This window comes from Macaca thibetana, chromosome 16 (genome assembly GCF_024542745.1).
Source record: "Macaca thibetana thibetana isolate TM-01 chromosome 16, ASM2454274v1, whole genome shotgun sequence".
NCBI classification, from domain to species: Eukaryota; Metazoa; Chordata; class Mammalia; order Primates; family Cercopithecidae; genus Macaca; species Macaca thibetana.
This window is the reverse complement of record NC_065593.1, coordinates 22,320,990-22,341,090: the sequence shown is the minus strand read 5'-3', so window position 1 is coordinate 22,341,090 and position 20,101 is coordinate 22,320,990. Positions and strand designations below refer to the sequence as shown.

Below are 20,101 nucleotides of genomic sequence, written 5' to 3'. Positions count from 1 at the left end.
CTCCTGGCCGCCCTGGCCGACTTTGCCCCTCTCTCTTCCCTCCCATTTCTAGCAGCAGAGTTTCAGGTGGCAGGAGAAGGTGCATTACCAACCTCAGACTCTAGAAAAGCTCTGTGCCCTGCGCAACAGCTGTGCGTCTCAGCAACACGGCCAGGAGTCCACTCCTGTACCAGGGCTTCCCAGGTTTGTTTTTTTGTTGTTGTTGTGCTGTGTTTTGTTTTGTTTTCTTTTAATTTTGAGACAGAGTTTCGCCCTTGTCACTCAGGCTGGAGTGCAATGGCGCATTATCTATTGGCTCAATGCAACATCTGCCTCCTGGGTTCAAGCAATTCTCCAGCCTCAGCTTCCTGAGTAGCTGGGATTACAGGTGCCTGCCACCACGTCCGGCTAATTTTTTTTACTTTTTATTTTTACTAGAGACAGGGTTTTGTCACGTTAGCCAGTCTGGTCGCGAACTCCTGACCTCAGGTGATCTGCCTGAGGTGAGCTTCACACGACACCCTGGGGTGTTGTGAAAATGAAGACTCTGATCTCTTAGGTAGGTGTGTGTGGAGGGGGCGGGGGTGCGCAGGATGCCGCGTTTCCAACAAGCTCCCAGTTGCTGCTGGTGCCACCGCTCCGAAGACTACACTGGGGCCTGAGGAACTGAATTCTTGCTGGGCCGAGCAGGATGTGTTGGCATCACATGGACATGGAGCTGGGTTGTCTGGCGGTGGCCCAGTGGCTGGCAGAACCCCACACATGGACACAGAACCACTTTTCCCACACAAGCCCTAACCCCTAATGCCAGGGAGACCCACAATGGAACACACACCCAGACGGTGCTTTGGATCGGCTTCTCTTGACACCCCTTCCCCAAGCCACCTCCTCCCACTGGGACGCCAGGTCTGAGGAGCCAGCTCTGGCCCTGCTGTGGCCCTCACAGGCTCTGCCCCTGCCTCTCTCCCATCTTGGAGGCCTGGGGCTGTTTCCTGGGGTCCCCCATGACCACCTTTCCTGTGTCTGAGACTCCTGCCCAAAAGGCTAGAGCCCCAGCCTACTTTCTCCAACACCCTCTGGGAGGAGGTGGGAGGTCAGGACCCCCTGCCCAAAGGGAGTCCATGCTCTCCCGTCCCACTCCTCTCAGCAGCACCCCTGCCTGATTCCACAGACTCCAAAATGTCTCCAAATGAATTAAAGCAGCCACGGTCAACCCACATGAATGTGCCAACAAGCATTTTCATTTCTTTATTTTAAGGACACTGGGAAAGGAGCTAGTCCCCTGAAGAGTCCAGTCCCCTGAACTCCGGTCAGTTGGTGGAGGCCAGTGGGATGCCATCAGGCCTGCTTTCCAGGAGGGGGTGAAGGGTTGGTGCAGGGTGCAAGGTGAGAGTGAGGTTAAAGGTCAGAGAGGAGGGGGTGAGGAGGCCACCTCCCACCAGGAGTAGACAGCTAGTGGCTTGGGACTGGGGTGGAGCCGCGTGGGGGATGGGAGGGGACTGAGCATGGGCCTTCATCTTCACTGCCCACTCCTCCCTCTCCCTGGCTGTGCCCGCCTCCTGGGATGGTAGGATTTGGGCAGCTGGAGCCCCAGGTGCTGCCACGGCTGAGGAAGGCAATCCCGGTCAGCTGCCTTCTCCGTTCCAGGGTGGCTGTAGCCAGAAGTAGGACCAGACAAGGGCATGGCCTCTGCATTAAAGCCCAGATCCCAGGGAGGGTTGGAAAGGCTGGGCCTCGGACGTGGGGATGATGAGAAGACCCAGACTGCCCCCCACCCCAGCCCCGGCCCCAGGGCCAGGGAGCCGCCTATGTCTGCACGTGGGTCAGCTGGATGTCGCCCCCCACTTCCAGTTTGTTGATGGCAGGCAGGTTCCTCAGGCGATGGCAATATTCAAACAGGTGCTGACCATCCACGGCCACCTTGAGGCAGTGCGCATCACACAAGATCCACACCTGTGCAGAGATCATGCCGTTTGCACTACACTTGGGAAGTCCTCCACTCACACTGCAGCCCCCTGTCTCCCTCCCTCCTTCCCTCCCTCCCTCCCTCCTTCCCTCCTCAGACGTTAATAAGCCCCTCACCTGCGCTCCATCCCCACTGAGTGACGACGCTTCACTAAACAGGCTGTGCGTGCTCCTTCCCTTGTACTGTTCCCTGGCCTATAATACTGTTCCCACCCCATCAGGGACGGGAGAACTGGCCTGTGCTGTCTGCATCCCTCGGGCCCAGCACACAGGAGTGCTCTGGGCCTGGGCTCCTGCAGCATCAGCCTCCTAACTTGTCTTTTCCACCCCAATGCCTTCTCCATGAGGCAGTCAGGATACAAATGTTAAAACCTCCTTCCCTTCGCAATAGCTAACACTCCTATCACACACGCCATGTGCCAGGCACTGCCCTACGCATGCTACAGATACTGTCTCATTCCATTCTTACAACTCTAGGAAATTCATGATTTTTAGCTCCGTTTTGCAGATGAGGAAACTGAAGCATAGAATAGTTAAGTCACTTGCCTGAGGTCACACAGCTGTCCACAAATCAAAGAATGTTGCTCCCTGGCTTGAAACACTCTTGTGTGGCTTTTCACTGTGTTAAAATCCAAGCTCCTTTCCATGGCTGCAAAGCCCTACATCAGCCATTTTCAACTCTGATTGCAGAGTATAATCACTTAAGGCATATTTTTAAAATGCGAATGCTCAGCTGACTGCCTCGCTGGCCTGGGCTGGGGCCCCAGCACTGATATTTCCTTTGTAAGCTCCCTGGGTGGTTTGAATGTGTAGTCAGGGCGGAGCACGCCTGCCTGCTGTTCCTGGACAGGCCACACCCGTGCCTCTGCACGTTGGCCCTCGCTGCCCCTCCCAGGCTCGCTCTATCTCATCGCTCTGTTTTGCTTTGTGCATGGCACTGTCGTTATCTGTGACAATCTGTCCATGCTTTACTTTCCTTGTTCCTTCCCCACCTAAACTGTAAACCCCCTGGAGGCAGGACCCGGTCTGCCTGCTTCATGACTGCGCCCCCAGCACGCGGGCTGCTTCCTGCACAAAGCGGGTGACAAGAAAATGGTTGTTGAATAAGTGAAGAAATGAAAAACACCTCCTTCTTGGATCTGATTTGACACTTACTGGCTGTGTGACCGCAAGCAAGTAACCTGCACTTGTGAGTTTCTTTCCTCATCTGAAAAAGCAGATCCCAACACTTCCTTCATGCAGGAAAATAATGATAATAATAATAATTTGTTGGCCACCTTCTCTTCTTCTGGGTCCTCATCCCAGAGGCATCTGCCCCCATCCTGTTCAAGGCACCCCAGACCTCTTTACCCCTCCCCCTCTCCCTGTGCACCCACAGGAGCCTCTCCGAGCTCCAGACTGCGGTGCCTCACCGAGAAGCTCTGGCCTCGGACGAAGGGCATTTTTCGGGGCAGACTTCGCTCCTCAGACCCCCAACAGTTGTTGATCTGGGTGTTGCGGACCACAGCGTTCTCATCAAAACGGGGGTTCAGGTGGAAGGCGATGTGGCTCCCAGAGCACAGGTTGATGTGGAACCTGGGGTGGACGGCCCACCTGAAGCTTTGTCCTCTGAGTTCTGAGCCCCATTTCCTCCCCGTCATCTGCAGCCTGCCCGAAGCCAGGGGAATGGCTGGAATGACCTTGAAGGGCTCTCTCTTCCCAGAGGTCACTGGAGCCCTTGCCTTACCTCTGAGCACTGGGCAGGACAGTGCCCGACAGGGTGATGGACTTGGATGGATACAGTCCTCCCGGAATGGTGGTGACAAAAGGCATTGGCTGTGGGAAGAAGGGGGACAGAGCAGCCAGTGGCAGCCAGGGCAGCTGCCACACGGAAGGGGAGGACTGTACCAGTTCCCATGAATCTGGGCTGTCAGCTGAGAAGAAGCCCGTGACAGCTTTACTTGGTTCCGTAAAAGCCAAAGGAAAACTTTCCAGCGCTCCTCAAATTCATGGGCTTAGATTAGTGTCACGAAAGGAACTTTGGCCAAACACAACAAGACTCGTGGGGTGAAAAGGGAGGGCCATGCAATGTGCTCACATTGACATGACAGTTTTAAGGTTGAAAACTCGGCCGGGCGCGGTGGCTCAAGCCTGTAATCCCAGCACTTTGGGAGGCCGAGGCGGGCGGATCACAAGGTCAGGAGATCGAGACCACAGTGAAACCCCGTCTCTACTAAAAATACAAAAAATGAGCCGGGCGCGGTGGCGGGCGCCTGTAGTCCCAGGTACTCAGGAGGCTGAGGCAGGAGAATGGCGGGAACCCGGGAGGCGGAGCTTGCAGTGAGCCGAGATCGCGCCACTGCACTCCAGCCTGGGCAACAGCGTGAGACTCCGTCTCAAAAAAAAAAAAAAAAAAAAAAAGAAAACTCCTCTCCACAGTCTTCTACTTCACTGGGATGCTTTGAAGCCCTTCAGCTTACCAAAGGACTGCTTTTCATTTTGCAAAGCCAGTGGATACCCCTGCAGCGGCTCTTCACCCCCAGCCTGCCCACCACAAACAGAACCTCCGCCCTCCCTGAGAAACCACTTACATAGGCGGGGTGGGGGTACATCATAGGTGGGAGGGCGGGAGTCTGTTGAAAAGAAACCAGGAAATTCAATGGGAGAGCACATGTGTGCACGAGCACTCACCCACACGCACCCACGCATTCCAGAGGGGCCTCCACTGTGAGGCTGACCTCGTGAGGCTTTGGCCCTTGGACTCTCCCATCCACCTCCCTTTTCATGTTAGCCTTCCTGGAACTTCCTGCCATGTTCCCGGACCCCACCACGGTCACCTGCCCCTCAACCCCTCCACAGGCAGCCCCACTAACGCTAAACTCCCGGCCTGATTTGCACCAGCAGGAGAACAGCTTAAGCCTGTGTTCAGGAGTAACATCCTGGGGACCCAGGATGCAGGGCCAGGAACCTCACATCCGGGTGCTGGGGCCACTGCACTCCCCACTTGGTGACAGGTGGACCAGTTTCCCTCCCGGTCTCTAGGGAACCTGCCTCTTCCACCACTGGATAAATCCTGCTTCTTGCAGAATCTCTGCTGTCCCAAGAACAGCTTTAGCCACATGTCACCTGTGCCAAGGACTCAGCCCCAGATGTCCCCATCCTCCTTGCTAAACCGCTTTCTTCCTGACTCTAGGGCTCTAGGGAGTTTAGTTCTTGGTGAAGGAGGACACTGTGCAGCTGTGAACTGGCCAGAACTTGTAGACTTACAGAGAACATCTGTCCAGGGGCGCTCTGCACCATGTGGATGACTGTCTGGGTCTGGAGGAAAGAAACCAGGTCTCACCCAGGCTCTCCCATGTGAAGACCACCAGCTCCCACCAGAGGGCGCCACACGGCAGGCACCTCCAGGGGGCGTAATCAGCCCAATGGCCCCACAGACCCCACAGAGGGTGGGTCCAGCTGTTTCTTCTCTCAAGGGGATGAGGGAGGGCAAAGGTTAGAACCCTGGAGAAGACAGATGGGGATGCTGGTGGCTCTGGCCCATCTTTCCTCTCAGGGAAACCTCTCTCAGCCTAGCCTCCCTTTGCAGGTGGGAGAAGGGAATGTGGGACACGGTCTTCCGTGGCTGCCCACAGGCTGGCAACTCAGGTTGTTTCATCACGGCCAGCCAACCACATCCAACCCCCCACCTCGCCAGGCTGGGCAGACGGTCAAGGGCCTGGCCTCTGCCCTCCCCACTCCCAATGGGAGAGGCCCAATGCCTGGCCCCGCCTCCTCCATGAGCCCAGAAGAGCCAAAATGAAGAGGATCCAAAAAGAAAGCAAGAGACTTACAATGGGAGCTGGGTTGGCGGGCCACACGCCGGGAGGCTGGAGGGGTGAGGAGAGTCAGAACGGTGGTTATTGCGGGCACCAGAGAACGGGAAGAGACAATGGCAGAACTCCAGGGAGGCTCTTGTGCTCTGGAATGCTTCCCCAGACACATCCGCCTCCCTCTTTCTCCCAAGCAAGCCTTCCTGAGCCCGTGGCCCCCAGATTTTTACCCCCAGGTGCACAGGGCTTTGGGGTTGGGGGGTAGGGTATCCCCATTTGTTCCTCTCCAGAGAGAGGAGGCTGGGTTTGCTGGAGTCCTCACTGCTTTCTGTAGCTCCCACAGCCAAGAGCGTTACTTCCAGTGCCATATCTCACCCGTAAGGTGAGAAGGGGTATTTGTTGAAGGCCTACTGTGGGTCGATTCCTGGGCTTCAGTGCTTTCCAATGAGGGAAGCAGCCTCAGCTCCTGTGTTCCTGGTGAGGCAGTGAGGCTCAGAAAGATTAAGCAACTTGCCCAAGCTCGCCCAGGTGGAAGGGACCAAATCCAAAATGGCAGCCAGTTCTGTCTGACTGTATCCAGCACACTTTCTGTCACCCCCAGGGTCAAGGCCAGGGTCAAAGTTGGGCTGCCCTGCAAAAGTTCCCTGGGGCTCAACCAGTCCTGAAGTCAGTGTGGCAGGAGGCAGGTTCCTTGTCTGTACCGTGATGGGCCATAGAAAGACTGTGTAGACCAAGTGCCCCTCCTCCCAGTCCCCACTGCTTGAGTGGCCAGAGGAAGGGCTGCTCGCCTCCTTATCCTGGATCCTGCCCCACCCAGTAGACTGTTCTTGCCCTGGCTGGTATCCCATTCTTCCTGGCTGTGAGAACCACATTCCACATTCATTCATTCACTGAGCCCCTACTGAGTGCCAGGCACTCTGCAAATGAATAAGCCATGGTCCTAGCCCTCTGGGGCCTCATGTGCATAGGGAGATGGGGGTGGAGTGACAGGGACAGACACACAAACACAGTTACAATGGGGTGCTGTGAACTGGCATGGCACAGATATGTACAGACTCCATGGGGACATGGCGGGAGCGTCCAACAATATTCTGGGAAGGGAGGACTCCCAGAGGAGAGACACTTAGGCAGAGCATGGAAGGGCAATTAGGCGTGTGCTGGGGACAGGCTGGCAGAGGGTGCTTCTGGGACCAGGGACAGCATATGCAAAAGCATGGTGGCCCGAGAGGGCCTTGAGTGAGCTGCAGAGGCTGTGTGAGCTTCGTGGGGTGGGGGTGAGGCAGGGAGGTTGACTGGGGCCAGACTCGGGAGGAATCTGTATGCCCTGCTGGGGAATTTGGGCTTTATTTGAAGGGCTTGGGGCTGTTAAGATTTTTAAGCAGGGAGAGGGTGTGATCAGATTTGCTTATAAGAAGGTCACTGTGGCAGTGGTTGGGTGTGGGGGGTGAGGAACTGGACCCCTGTCGTCATGGTGAGGAATCCCAGAGGCCTGGGCCATGTTGGTGACTTTGGGAGGGAGATACATTGGTGCCTTGGAGAGACATAAAGAAGGGGGAGTGAAGAATCCGGGGTGACTCCCAGGGCCCCAGCTCTGGGTGCCCAGCGGACAGAGACAGGGAACTCTTGAGTGGGCACGATGGTGCCCGTAGGCCCTGGTGTCCTGCTGGCTGGGGCCGGCCTCTCAGACCCTGGGTCTTTCCTGCTGTCTGCTCAGCCACCCAGGGCCTCTGTGTCGAACTCACTTTTTGTCTGCGCCCCCTGGGCCTGGGTGGGAAACAGACAGGCGGGGGGAGAACGGCACCATGGAGAAGGCGGGCTGAACAGGGACTGTGCGGGGGTTCTGTTAAAACAAAAGGCACCGGCTGGTGAGGAAAAGCATAATAGAGCCAAGGAGAAGCTGAAAGGCAGAGGCAGGGGCAAGAGGGAGAGACCAGGCAGGCAGGGGGATGCGGCAAGGGGGTTAGGGCCATGCCGAGGCGGGAGGGGAAAGGGCCAGGCTCCGGTGAGCAGCACAGAGGGGCAGTCTCCCTCCAGCTCTTCCCTTCCACCTGCAGGGGAGAGAGTCAGGGAAGGAGGGAATGAGAGATGAGGACCAAAGGGTGAGGAGCCCAGATTTGCTGAGGGCCTACTGTGTGCTTCACTCATCTCAGGGAGCTCCCTTGAATGCCAAAAGGGTAACAGCAGCTCCCATCCAGCTGCTGGTGCCCTGTGGGAATATGGGCCCAGCCTACCCTAATCTTCCCATTTTTCACGTGGTATTGGTATCTTCTGACCTTCTTTAGTTTTATTTATTTTATTTTATTATTTAAACAAATTTTTTTGGAGACAGGGTCTTGCTGTGTTGCCCAGGCACAACTTGAATTCCTGGGCTCAAGCGATTCTCCCGCCTCACCTCTTGGGTAGCCAGGATTGCAGACCTCCACCACGGTACCCGGCTCTCCTGACTTTTCAGATGTTGGCAACACATTCAAAGTCTTTAAAACACAGAGGTCAAACAGACTCCGGTGTGGGCTCAGGGGGCCATTGTGTGACCTCTGATATCTGTCTCCTCACCGAACCACACAACAACCCATGGGGGGCAGGCAATGACCATGCTCATTCTACAGATGAGGAAACCGAGGCTGAGAGAGGCAAAGTCGCTTGTCTAAGATCCCACAGAAGATGAATGGCAGAGCTGGGAATCTGAACTGGATTCAGCTTGGTTCTTGAGCCTGGGCTCTTTCTAGAATAATATGGCCTCCTAACCAGGATGGAAATTGAGGGATGAAGAGAAAGGGGCAGCCGAGGAGTCTGGGAGACCAAGGCAGGTGACACAGAAGGAGGGGCAGAGTGACAGAGGAGAAGGGGCGGGCAGGCACTGGGACAGGGAAGCAGAGGTTGTCCCCAGAGTCACCTGGGTAGGAGACTGGCTTGGGTCCACCCAGCAGGGCCTAGGCACAGCTACGCTGGGCCCTGCATCCCAGCCCCGGGGACCGGTGCCAGGTGGACAGTCTGACCTGGAAGCTGATGTAGGACAGCTGCACAGCGCCATTGACAGAGATGGTGTCCACACGGTGGAAGGGCACGCGGTGGAAGTACTGCACGAAGAGGCTCCCGTTCACCATCACCTGCCACAGGAGAGCACGTGTTCCAGGGCAGGCGCCCCAGACCGGGATGGGGACCCCCCCTGCGCTCCTGGACCCTCCTTCTAGAAAATGAAGACCTGAGTCTGGGCCTCACTGTGGGGCCAGTTACAGGAACGTGTGTGACCCGAAGGGCATCAACCCGAGTCTCTACTGGGCTCCAGTGGTTGGGTTTTCGTTCTTCTGGTCATTTACTGCAGTAGGTTTGTCTTTCTAGTCTTAGCTCACCTGGGGCTTCATTTATTTATTATTTATTTTTCCTACAACTTTTTGTTTTTTTTTTTGAGACAGAGTGTCACTCTCACCCAGGCTGGAGTGCAGTGGTTCAAGCGATTCTCCTGTCTCAGCCTCCCAAGGACCTGGGATTACAGGTGCCCACCACCATGCCCAGCTAATTTTTGTATTTTTAGTACAGACAGGGTTTCACCATGTTGGCCAGGCTGGTCTTGAACTCCTGACCTCAAGTGATCCGTCCTCCTCAGCCTCCCAAAGTGCTTGGATTATAGGGGTGAGCCGCCGTGCCCAGCCCCTTCCATTTTTATTTTAAGTTCCAGGGTACGTGTATAGGATGTGCAGGTTTGCTAACTAGGTAAACGGGTGCCATGGTGGTTTGCTGCACAGATCAACCCATCACCTAGGTATCAAGCCCAGCATCCATTAGCTAATCTTCCTGATGCTCTCCCTCCCTGACCAGGCCCCAGTGTGTGTTGTTTCCCCCCTTGTGTCCATGTGTTCTCATCGTTCAGCTCCTACTTATCAGTGAGAACATGCGGTGTTTGCTTTTCTGCTCCTGCAATGGCTTCCAGCTCCATCTATGTTCCTGCAAAGGACATGATCTCATTCTTTTTTATGACTGCAGGGGTATTATTTAAATATGCATAAAATACTCATGGGGAACAGAGGAGAAGTGACCTCGGGTTGCATACTGAGTGGATGGGAACATCCTTATCTCAGATAAGCATACTCAGACTGACTGACCCATGGGCTTCTCAAGCCCAGAAACCTACTCTGCTTGCAAAGGTAATTTGCAATGTGCTTACAAAACTATACCCTTAATAGACCCTGGATAAAGGCTGGAACAATGTCGCTGAAAAATAAATGTTACCAGCGACCTGGAGAGGAGGAATGGTGACAGCAGAGGAATGGAATGAGCTTGGAATTCAAAGACACACAACACCAAACAGCAACGTGATGACTCCCCTAGTTCTTATTTTCAGAGTAAAAGAAACAGCAGGCGCACCTGTAGATTCAGGTGAAGGTGCAGAAGGAGACTGCGCAGCCATGGGTAACACCTTACAAGGAAATGGTTGTGTTATCTGTATAGTGGTGTCACTCTGGCTGAATGTCAATTAAAGTGATTACTTAAAAGCCATTCACCTGATAGGGCTGAGGGTCCCGGGGGTGAGAGGTGGGGAGGGGATTCCTGCTCACCTTGAAATCCGAGCTCTGCACCAGGAAGCAGAGGTCAAAGGGCATCCCCTTCTGGAGGGGCATGTGCATCTTCCTCTCCTCGGGCCCCCAGCTTCCATTCTGCCTTGTGTTGCACACCACGTACCCTCCGTCTTCAAACCGAGGGTTGAAGTGGAAGGCAATGTCGTTTCCACTGAAGCCGGTCTGAAAGTCCACAGCAAACCTAGGCCCAGGAAAAGCAAACGGTCTTCTGTGGCATGGTTTATTGCCAGTGATAGGCACAGGAGCACCCGTGCTTTGCATTTGTCTGGGATCTTGCACACAACCTGCATGGCAGAGACTGCTTGGTTGGCATCGTTTTTGTTTCTCTAATTTGGATCTAATGTGTTTTTGTTTTAATTATTACATTTCGCCTTTACAGCATGATTTGCTAAAAATACGTAGAAAATGGTTAAGGCAAAGTGCTGGTATTAGCAAACAAGAAGCATAGGTCTTTGAAAGTGATTCCCAATTGATACCAAAGATGGATGTCATTAAGCATGCCTAGAAGAGACAGCCTCCCGTGCCAGTGGACACTTGTTGGAGGCCAGCACATGGAAAGAAGAGAACAAATGGAAAGAGCATGTGAAATTGGGGCTGGACACAGAGCCCAAGGCGGGTGGATCACTTGAGCCCAGGAGTTCGAGACCAGCCTGGGCAACATGGTGAAACCCCATCTCCATTAAAAATACAAAAAATGAGCTGGGCATGGTGGCACGCACCTGTAGTCCCAGCTACTCAGGAGGCTGAGGCAGGAGAATCGCTTGAACCCAGGAAGCAGAGGTTGCAATAAGCCCAGATAGCACCACTGCACTCCAGCCTGGTGACAGGGCAAGACTCCATCTCAAAAAAAAAAAAAAAAAAAAAAAAAAATTAATTAGCTGGGCATCATAGTGCACTCCTGTAGTCCCAGCTGTTCTGGAGGCTGAGATGGGAGGATTGCTCAAGCCCAGGAATTCGAGGCTGCAGTGAGCTACGATCATACCACTGCACTCCAGTCTGAGTGAAAGAAAAAAAGTCCCTGTCTCAGAAGAAAAAAATTAGTTAATTAAATGAATAAATGGAGAAGATTGCATCTGAAATATCTCTGCTTGTATTTTTTCCTTTGGAGTCCTTCAGCTTCATCCCTGTAGTCCTTTGGAAATTCCTGCCCCAAGGAAGGGAGAGGCAGAAAGCTCCTGAGAGGAGAGCGCCCTCTGAGGTAGGATCTGTCTGTTCCACAGGATGGGAGTGGGAAGCCCTCCTGGTGCTGGGAGGTGGGGGAGGCGGAGGGAGAGGGAGAGAGGAAGGGGTGGAAGATCAGAGGCTTGGTCCTGATTTCCCTGGTTGGAGGGTTCAGGGGGATCAGGGGCCTCCCTGCCCTTGGCATCTCCTGGGGGCACTGCAGGCTCTCAGAGAAGTCCCATAGCAGGATGGCAATGGTGGAGGAGGTCACCAAGAATCTAGGTGGCTGAGCTGAGGTTGAACTGGGATCTGTGAGGCCCAGAAGGTCCTAAGGAGAGGTCCCCTGGGACCTCGGAGAGCGAGCCATGAGACCAGAGGCTCTTCTGTGGGCCCCGCAGACTTCAGCAGGCAGCCACCCGTGGTCTCCCAGCAAGCCAGGAGAGAGCTGCACACCTCTGTGCCACCCGGTCAGGGTGCCTCAGAAGGGGGCAGCCAGACCTCTGTGAGGGTCGGGGGCCCTCCCAGCCCCTGAGAAGCCACGTAAGCTCCTCTTTGTTCCCAGACAGCCCACCTTGGGAGGGAGGAGGGGGTGGGAAACTGCCCTGATACAATGTTAGTATTTTAATTGACTTAGTAGTTTCTAGAAAAGGCCTTGAAACCAAAAGAGACCAAATTACTTTTGATGGCGATTTTCAATATTTTCACATCAGCAGAAGGAGAGCTTCAGAGTGGATGAGAGCAGTATGGGAAATGGAGGAGGTTTGATTTTTGTAACTCTTAGTCACAGTGTGCAAGGTTCAACCCAGAACATAATCCTCCAACTCTGACCATCCCACTCCCTCCTTAGACCGCCAGCTCCCAGGGCCCCATTCATCCCGGAGTCCAGGTTAATGGCGCCCCTGGCTGCAGGTTGTGCCTGCGGAGTGGTGCCCGGCAGCATGGGTTAGGGACGCATTGGGCCTCCCCTGAGCCAGGCACGTGAGCTTGGATGTTGTTGTTTGAACTAACCCAGGCTCCCAGGCCCGGTGGTTTACTAAGGGATGAGGCTGGAGTGAAAAGTTTCCATCCATTACACACACACACCTGCTTCCACTGGAGCTGAGAACAGTCCCATTGACAGTGATCTGAAGTCCGTCCTGGAGACCTCCTTGGATAGTTCCAGAAAAGGGGATGGCCTGCAGGGAGAAGGTGTGGGGCCATCAGTTAGGTGGCCGGCCTCCTGTTTGCTGCCTTCCAGCGCTAGTCAGTGGCCGGCCTGGGTGTGACAGCGCCATGCAAGGGGATGGGGTGCGGCTATGACCAGTATATACGGAGTCTCAGCCCCAGGGGTCTTAGGGTCCTGTGTGGAGGCAGACACAAATCCAATTAGTTACTCAGACAGTCTAAGCTTGTGATAAGGAGAAGCCTGACCCTGAGAGGACACGACAGGGAGCTGAGCTTGTGTGAGAGTCTGAGAGGCGGTGGAGGCTGCATCAGGAACGCACCAGGCTGAAGGCCTTCCTTCCAGGCAGGGAAGAGGCAGGCGGACGCCCCGGGCTGGTAAGGAACTAGGTAGTAATGGGGGCTGCCGGACCTCCTGCCAAGCTCCCAGCAAAGTGCCCAGGGCCCTGGCTGGGGACTCAGGAGGCTCAAGGGGCCAAAGAGACCCATCAGGGGTCTGGAGGGTAAATCTTTGACTCACCCAAGAGGGTCAAGAAGAAGCCATGCCCCTCTCCCCACCACCACCATATAACGATGGCCACCGTGACCTTTGCCCTCCTGGCCACCTTCAGCAGAGCCTCTTCCCAGATGCCCTCTGCAGCTATGGGGCAGCCGCCTCCTCTACTTCTGCCCTCGGGCTCCCTATTCCTTCCCTCAGGCCCTCAGCAGCCCCAAGCCCTAGTGTAGTTTCCTCACCCATCCCAGGCCCCACGGGCTACCACTTTGTCAAATTCTCTGTCCAGGGCTCTTTAAATGAGTGATGGACCATGGGGAGGATGCATCGCTTCAGAGTCAGGTCTGAATCCTAGCTCTGCTGCTCATGACCTGAGTGGCCTTGGGAAGCCTACTTCACCTCTCTTTGCCTCAGTTTTCTCATCTGTAAAATGGGAAGGTGTTTCTCCTACTGCATGTGACTGATGATTTCGTGAGAAAAGGCCTGTGATGGAAGAGATTGGCACATAGGAGATGCTTCTCCACTGTCACCCACCCTCCACCTTGGTCTCTCTGAGCAAAATTCACAAACTGATACTTCCAATTTTCAAAGTTTATTCCGAAATGCCTCATATCCAGTGTGGTTCTATAACCCGCATTAAAGCACAGTTCTATCTCCTGGCTGATTTTCACATTCTTCAAGTTTTTAATGTCTTCTCTAATATCTCCTTTAGGTCAATTTCCAACACAAATTAAATGACTAAAGGAGCCAGGCAGGGATGTGTTATGAGTCAGATGGCCAGGTAGGGAGTGGCGGGGACTGTGGCAAAGTAGACGTCACACCCCTCATCTAAAAAGTCAACATCTACTCAGCGCTAACCAGTGATTACCATCTGGGCCCAGGATTGGCAGAGCTTCCAAATTTTTAAGAGAAGACAGAAATCTGGATTGTTTTTTCTATAAAACTTTCTAATTTCTAGGGGAAAAAAATTTGTCAAAAAGGATTATGTAAAAGTTCTTGGCTGGGCACAGTGGCTCATATCTATAATCCCAGCACTTTGGGAGGCTGAGGCAGAAGGATCACTTGAGCCCAGGAGTTTGAGGCCAGCCCAGGAAACATAATGGGACCCCCATCTCTACAAAAAATTTAAAAAATTAGCCAGGTGTGGTGGTGCACACCTTTAACCCTAGTTACTTGGGAGGCTGAGGTGGGAGCATCCCTTGAGCCTGGGAGGTGGAGGCTGCAGTGAGCCATGATCACGCCACTGCACTCCAGCCTGGGCAACAAAACAAGGTCCTGTCTCAAAACCTCCCAAATTCCCATATTATAGAGATACACAGTGAAATATTTGCAATGGAATGGTATCTCTGGATTTGCTTCCACATATCTGAAGGTGGGAAGGGAAGCAAGCGAGGGAGGGTATAGGATGAAGCAAGATAGGCCAGTGTTGATCGTTGTTGGAGCAGAGTGATGGGTGTGCGTTGTTGATGGTACAATTCCCTCTGCATGTTTGAATTTCCTATAATAACAAGTTAGAAGAAACACTGTGAAGGCCAAACAGAAAACACCGGCCAGCCAAATTCAGCCTACTGCCCACTGCTTTCTGGTCTGTATTGTTGAGTTGTGTGACCACACAGAACCCTGGGAAACCCGTCCTAGCTCAGTGTACACACCTGGCTCCGTGAAAGCCCCAGGAAATCTGGGATCTGACTCAGACAGACTCTGCTCCCCATGGATTTGAGGGGGTGTCTTTTGTTGCCCCTCAGGTCAGCTCTGAACTCTGCCATTAAGTACTTTAGTGACCTCAAGCAAAGCACAGCTTCTCTGTGTCTCTGACTTCTCTTTCTTGTCCCTGTCTACACCCGCAGTGTGGGGGAAGGAGGGTCAGCCTGATCCAGGTATGGACCAGCATGACCTAGGATCGGGAAGCCTGTTGTCCCTGAAACATGTCTGTGGAACATTTTTCCCCTTGCCTGTTTGTGGAGGCTTGTGATTCTCTCCAGAGCCTTTCACACTATCATGAGAGTCAACGCTGGAAATACACACCCTCCTGGGAAGCATGCGGCCTCCACTCAAGCGTATTCACACCACAGCGTCTAGAATTGAAGGCAGAGCGTGATGCACATGGGCTCGCAAGTACACACAAGGAAGCCAGGAGGCAGAAAGAGCAAGTACAGATCATGGGGTGGGATAGAGCAGGCTAATCTCCAAGGCAAGAAGTTCCCCAAAAAAGCTCTGTGAGGTTTCAAAATATCTTAATAGTGTCCCCACAATTCTGAAAAACAAGATTATTTATTCATTTATTTTTTTAGAGATGGGTTCTCATTCTGTTGACCAGGCTGCAGTGCAGTGAGGGGTGTGATCATGGTTCACTGCAGCCTCCACCCCCTGCCTCAAGTAATCCTCCCGCTTCAACCTCCTGAATAGCTGGGACCCAATAGGTACATGCCACCATGCCCCACTAATCTTAAAACGTTTTGTAAAGATGGGGTCTCTATGTATTGCCCAGGCTAGCTCAAGTGATCTTTCTGGCTTGGCCTCCCGAAGGGCTGGGATTTCAGGCATGAACCACCATGCCTGGCCTGAAAAGTGAGTTTTTAAATTGAATATCATCCTACAAACAAGGTTATTCATTGCAGCATTATAACACAAAGGATTATAAAGGAAACACTGGAAAGAGCTTAAAAGTCCTCTGACAGGAAAAAGGTGAAATAAATTAGGGTATTTCCATATAATAGGTTCTGTGTAGCCTTAAAAAGAAAAGAAAAAGAGGAAGACGGAACTCTGAGCACCGATATGGAATGATGCCATTTGTATAAAAGTGAATGGGGGAAGGCTATGGACTTGCATTTATTTATTTATTTATTTATTTATAGATAAAATATCTCTGGAAGGATTTATAAGAAACTTATAACACTGGTTATCAGTGGGCCACCCCCCAGAATCATCCACATTCAAATCCCCAGCAACTGTGAATATGTTGTAGAAGGGACTTCACAGATGTGATTAAATTAATAATTTTGGCATGGGGAGATTGTCCTGATTTTAAAGGTGGTCCCAATGTGATCACAAGGGTCGTATAAAAGGAAGGCAGGAGGATCAGTGTCAGAGGTAGGAGATGTGACAACAGGAGCACAGATGCAAGAAGAAGCTGGTTTGTATTTTTTTTTGGTTTGTGTATTTGTTTGTTTGTTTCTTTCGTTGTTTTGGGTTTTTTTTTTGAGACAGGATCTCATTCCGTCAGCCAGGCTGGAATGTGTTGGCACGATCTCAGCTCACTGCAGCCTCCACTTCTCCTGGCTTACGTGACCCCCCCACCTCAGTCTCCCAGGTAGCTGGGACTACAGGCATGCACCACCATACCGGGCTAATTTTTGTCTATCTTTTGTAGAGACATGGTCTCACTTTGTGGCCCAGGCTGGTCTGGAACTCCTGGATTAAAGGGATCCTCCTGCCTCGGCTTCTCAAAATTCTGGGATTACAGACATGAGCCACTGGGCCCAACCAAAGCTGCTGGTTTTAAAGATGGCAGGAGGGGTCATAAGCCAAGGCATGCAGGCAGCCCCTAGAAGCTGGAAAAGGAAAAGAAACAGATTCTCCCCTGGAGCCTCCGGAAGGAAACAACCTTGCTGACACGCTGATTTTAACATCTGACCTCCAGAATCATTAAGAGTATAAATTTGTTGTTTTAAGATTGGCCAGCCAAGGCTGCTGTGGAATTTAGATCTGTGTGTCCAGGAAACCCAGGAAAATAACTGGACCTACTTTTGTTCCATAGGGTGCAGGAGGATGGATTTTTACACTGGATTTATGGTCCCACGGGCCTGGGCTCATGTACACTAGCAATTCTGATATTGGCCAAGTCGCTTGACCTGCCTGTGCCCCACTTCCCTCCTCTGAGTGGTAGGACAGTAACACCACCCGGCAGGGTTCTGAGAGGACTGGGTGCGATGCCATGTGCTGAGCCCCGGCTCGTGCCAGCCTTTAACAGTGCAGCTCTTTGCATGGAACGAATCGATCCCTCTGCTGAGTCAGAACTTGCTCTCTGTTCCTGGTTGTGCCCAGAGACCAGGGACTTTTCCTCTTCTTCTTATCTGGAAGTCTAGAAAGCAGAGCTGAGCCCTGCGGACCAGAATGTGGGCAGCCTCGTTCTGGACTCAGCGTCACCAGAGGACACCCAGGCTTGGCCCCGACAGTGGGGAGCTCAGCCTGGCTGGACAAGACTGCCCGCCAGCAGGAGCCAGTACGTGGCTCTTAGTGAAGGTGCCCCACTCCCTCAGAGCCTCCACCGTCCTGCTGGCCACCTTCCACGACACTTTGATTTTAGCCTTCTGACCTCCAACACTGTAAGAACAAATGTGTTGTTTTGAGGTTGATCAACTAAGGCTACTGTGGCATTTGGATCCATGTGTGTCCATGAGGGCTCTGGGCATGACCAGGAACATTTATTCTCACAGCAACCCCGGCCACTTTTACAGATGAGAAAACTGAGGCACAGAAAAGTTCAGTCACTTGCCCAAAGCTACACAGCTGGTCAGCAACAGAGCTGGGATTTGAACCCCAGCACCCACACTTCTAACCACCACACAGGCTTCCTCTCACGAGGAAGCTGGGAACGTCCTTATTCCTGGCTCTCCCAGTGCTTCCTGGGCCACACAGCAGGTGGTTCCAGCTTCCCCACGGCCCTCCAAAGAGGCTGAGCTAGATAAGGCCGGACAAGAAGAGGGAGTGACGTTTCCAAGCCAGGCCCTCTTGGCACTCAGCCCTCCTCAGCAGGACAGCGAACCCCGTGACCTTCCCCCACTGTCGGCACGTGGAGGAAGTGTGGCTCCGATTGCCAGAGGGGTCACCGAGTGAGGCTTAAGTGTCCCACCCCAGGGGAGCCCTGTGGGGTAGAGGGGTGCTCTGGACACCCACGGGGGCTGCACTGACCGTCTTTCTTGTCTGGGCTCCAAGGCCCTGTTTTAACTCTCTGATGTCCATAGGAGAATTTTCCTTCTGAATCCAAAGATTAGAAAGTAAAAATCAGCCACTAGAATAATATTTCAGAACCTGAAATAACCTGGAAGAAGCTTTGGGATCCCCTCTCAGACAGAAAACCAGAGACAGGGTGACATGCCCAAAGCAGCACCTGCTGACCCTAAGACCCCCAACCTGCGGCCTGTTCCAGCTTCCCCCAGTGCCCATCTGTGCAGGTCCTACCTCAGGAGCCTCCACAGGGTGGCTGAGGGGTCATTGGTGACAGCCAGGAGGAAACAGGCCTCCTTTCTCCACTCTTCCTCTGGAGTTCAGAAAGCAGAGCCGAGCCCTGCAGACCAGAACCTAGGCAGCCTCATTCTGGATTCAATGTCACCAGAGGGCACCCAAGCTCGACCCTGACCTCTGCTGAGGTGGGCCCTGGCAGCTTCCCTGCCCTCAGCACCCTGCCTCCCCACCCAGGAAGGGCCCATCAGCCCACCCTCTCCAGCCCTTCGGGAAGCTCTTTGCCAAGGCGGGGTGAGATCCAATGTCAGGACCCGGCCCAGGACACAGTGACCCCTGAAGGTTCCTGGGCTCTTGGCGCTGCCACTCCCATCTGGGGACATTTGGCAACTGGCCTTCGCCTCCCTGAGCCTGAAATTTTCTCTGTATGAAGGGGACTCATAAATCTCACAGGCTTTCAGCAAGGCACCTGCAGCCCTCTGACCCCACACTGCAGGGACAGTCCTCGCCCCCTCTCACCTCTGACACTGCCCCTCTGCGGATGCCCTCACAGGCCCATGCCTGGTTAACTCTGCCTCACCCTTCAGAGCACAGACACCTCCTCAGGAGGCCTTCCCTGCTGCCCCCAGACTCCCAATAACACGAAACACTCCCAAAGCTCTGACAGTGTTCCAGGCACCATTCAAACACACTAGACACACTACCTCCTTAATCCATAGCCCAACTCTGGGAATGGGGGGCTCAAGTATTATTCCCACTTTACAGATATGGAAACTGAGGCCCAGAGACCACTAGTCAGTAAATGGTTGGACCCAGGGAGGCCATCTTCTCAGTAAGCACCCTTAACTACCATGCCGGATAGTGTCCTTACTGTCCCAGAAACATGCTTGCTTCCTCTTTACATGAACCATCCCGCTCTACACCTCTCCCCCTGAGCACACAGGACAGGACGGGACAGCTCAGTCAACATGTCAACCCCATGACTCGTGGGGACGAGCATCCCTCCAGGCATGAGCGAGCTCAGTGTGACACAGGTGTGCCAGGATGACCTCCACTGACATTTCTGCCCTGCTTGTGTTCTCTTTGGCCTGCCCCTACCCCATCCCCTGCCACCCAGGAGTTGCTTCCTCAGAGCCCCAGGGCTGTGTCCCCCTGGCTGAGGCAGCCCTGTGCCCACGGCCCCGGAACTCACTGGGCTCAGGTAGGGAGCCTGGGAACAGCTGAAGGCCATCTCTCCACCGCCTCTGTGGCCACCGCTGCCTTTCACACCTGCCAGGAAGTCCTTTGCAGAGGAAACGACTTAACAAAGAAATAGAAACCAAAGCAACTTGGCTGTTACTCAATGGGGAGGAGCCAGCAGCAAGAGGAAGTGGGTCCAGAGAGAGCAAGGTAGGGTGCTGGGTGAACTGCAGTGACGCTCACAGAGGGAAGTGGGCACTCCCAGTCCCAGTGACCTTTCCCTCCTCCCTCTCCTGTGCTCAATCCGAGCCTGAAGCATATTTGGTTCATAGAGGTCTACAGTGCTTGACCACACTGACATGACAGCGAGTTGCCAGATGACACTGCCCAGAAGTATGTGGCTGTGTGTCCTGAGCACGCTTGGCCACGGAGTCCAGAAAATAATGGGGCTGGGCGTTGCCTGTGCACGGGGTGCTGGTGGGGAAGGGCGGCTTCAACCCATTTTACATATAGAGAAGCTGAGGCTCAGAGTCTAAAGGGCATGCCCCAGGTCGCACAGCTAATTCATGGTAGCCTGAGCTATATGAAGATTCTCAGACTCTTCAAAAAGTGTTTCT

The 20,101-nt window shown here is 53.5% G+C and overlaps 1 protein-coding gene across 2 annotated transcripts; it reads right to left on the bottom strand.

Moving 5' to 3' along the window:
* Positions 1 to 1,166: 1,166 nt before the first annotated feature.
* Positions 1,167 to 19,649, bottom strand: LGALS9 (galectin 9). 2 transcript variants are annotated; one of them, XM_050763231.1, is made up of 10 exons: positions 19,498 to 19,649; positions 12,554 to 12,645; positions 10,289 to 10,490; positions 8,732 to 8,842; positions 5,757 to 5,792; positions 5,191 to 5,241; positions 4,515 to 4,556; positions 3,671 to 3,759; positions 3,357 to 3,519; positions 1,167 to 1,932 (listed from the first exon to the last, which is right to left on the bottom strand). In XM_050763231.1, the coding sequence occupies exons 1-10, from the start codon at positions 19,534 to 19,536 to the stop codon at positions 1,786 to 1,788; spliced, it is 972 nt and encodes a 323-aa protein (XP_050619188.1). In that variant the 5' UTR covers positions 19,537 to 19,649; the 3' UTR covers positions 1,167 to 1,785. The 2 variants fall into 2 exon arrangements, with proteins under 2 accessions (XP_050619188.1, XP_050619189.1); XM_050763232.1 differs by lacking the exon at positions 3,357 to 3,519 and having other exon boundaries at positions 1,854 to 1,932.
* Between the last annotated feature and the right edge of the window lie 452 nt (positions 19,650 to 20,101).

What these genes read in the sequence shown, in the direction of transcription:
- LGALS9 (XM_050763231.1), bottom strand. Translation starts at nt 19,536, where the DNA reads ATGGCCTTCAGCTGTTCCCAGGCTCCCTACCTGAGCCCA. An exon ending in TGCAGAGCTCGGATTTCAAG is followed by an intron (nt 8,843 to 10,288) that starts GTGAGCAGGAAT and finishes CTCCTGTGGCAG; the next exon opens with GTGATGGTGAACGGGAGCCT. An exon ending in TGTCCTACATCAGCTTCCAG is followed by an intron (nt 5,793 to 8,731) that starts GTCAGACTGTCC and finishes TCACCCCTCCAG; the next exon opens with CCTCCCGGCGTGTGGCCCGC.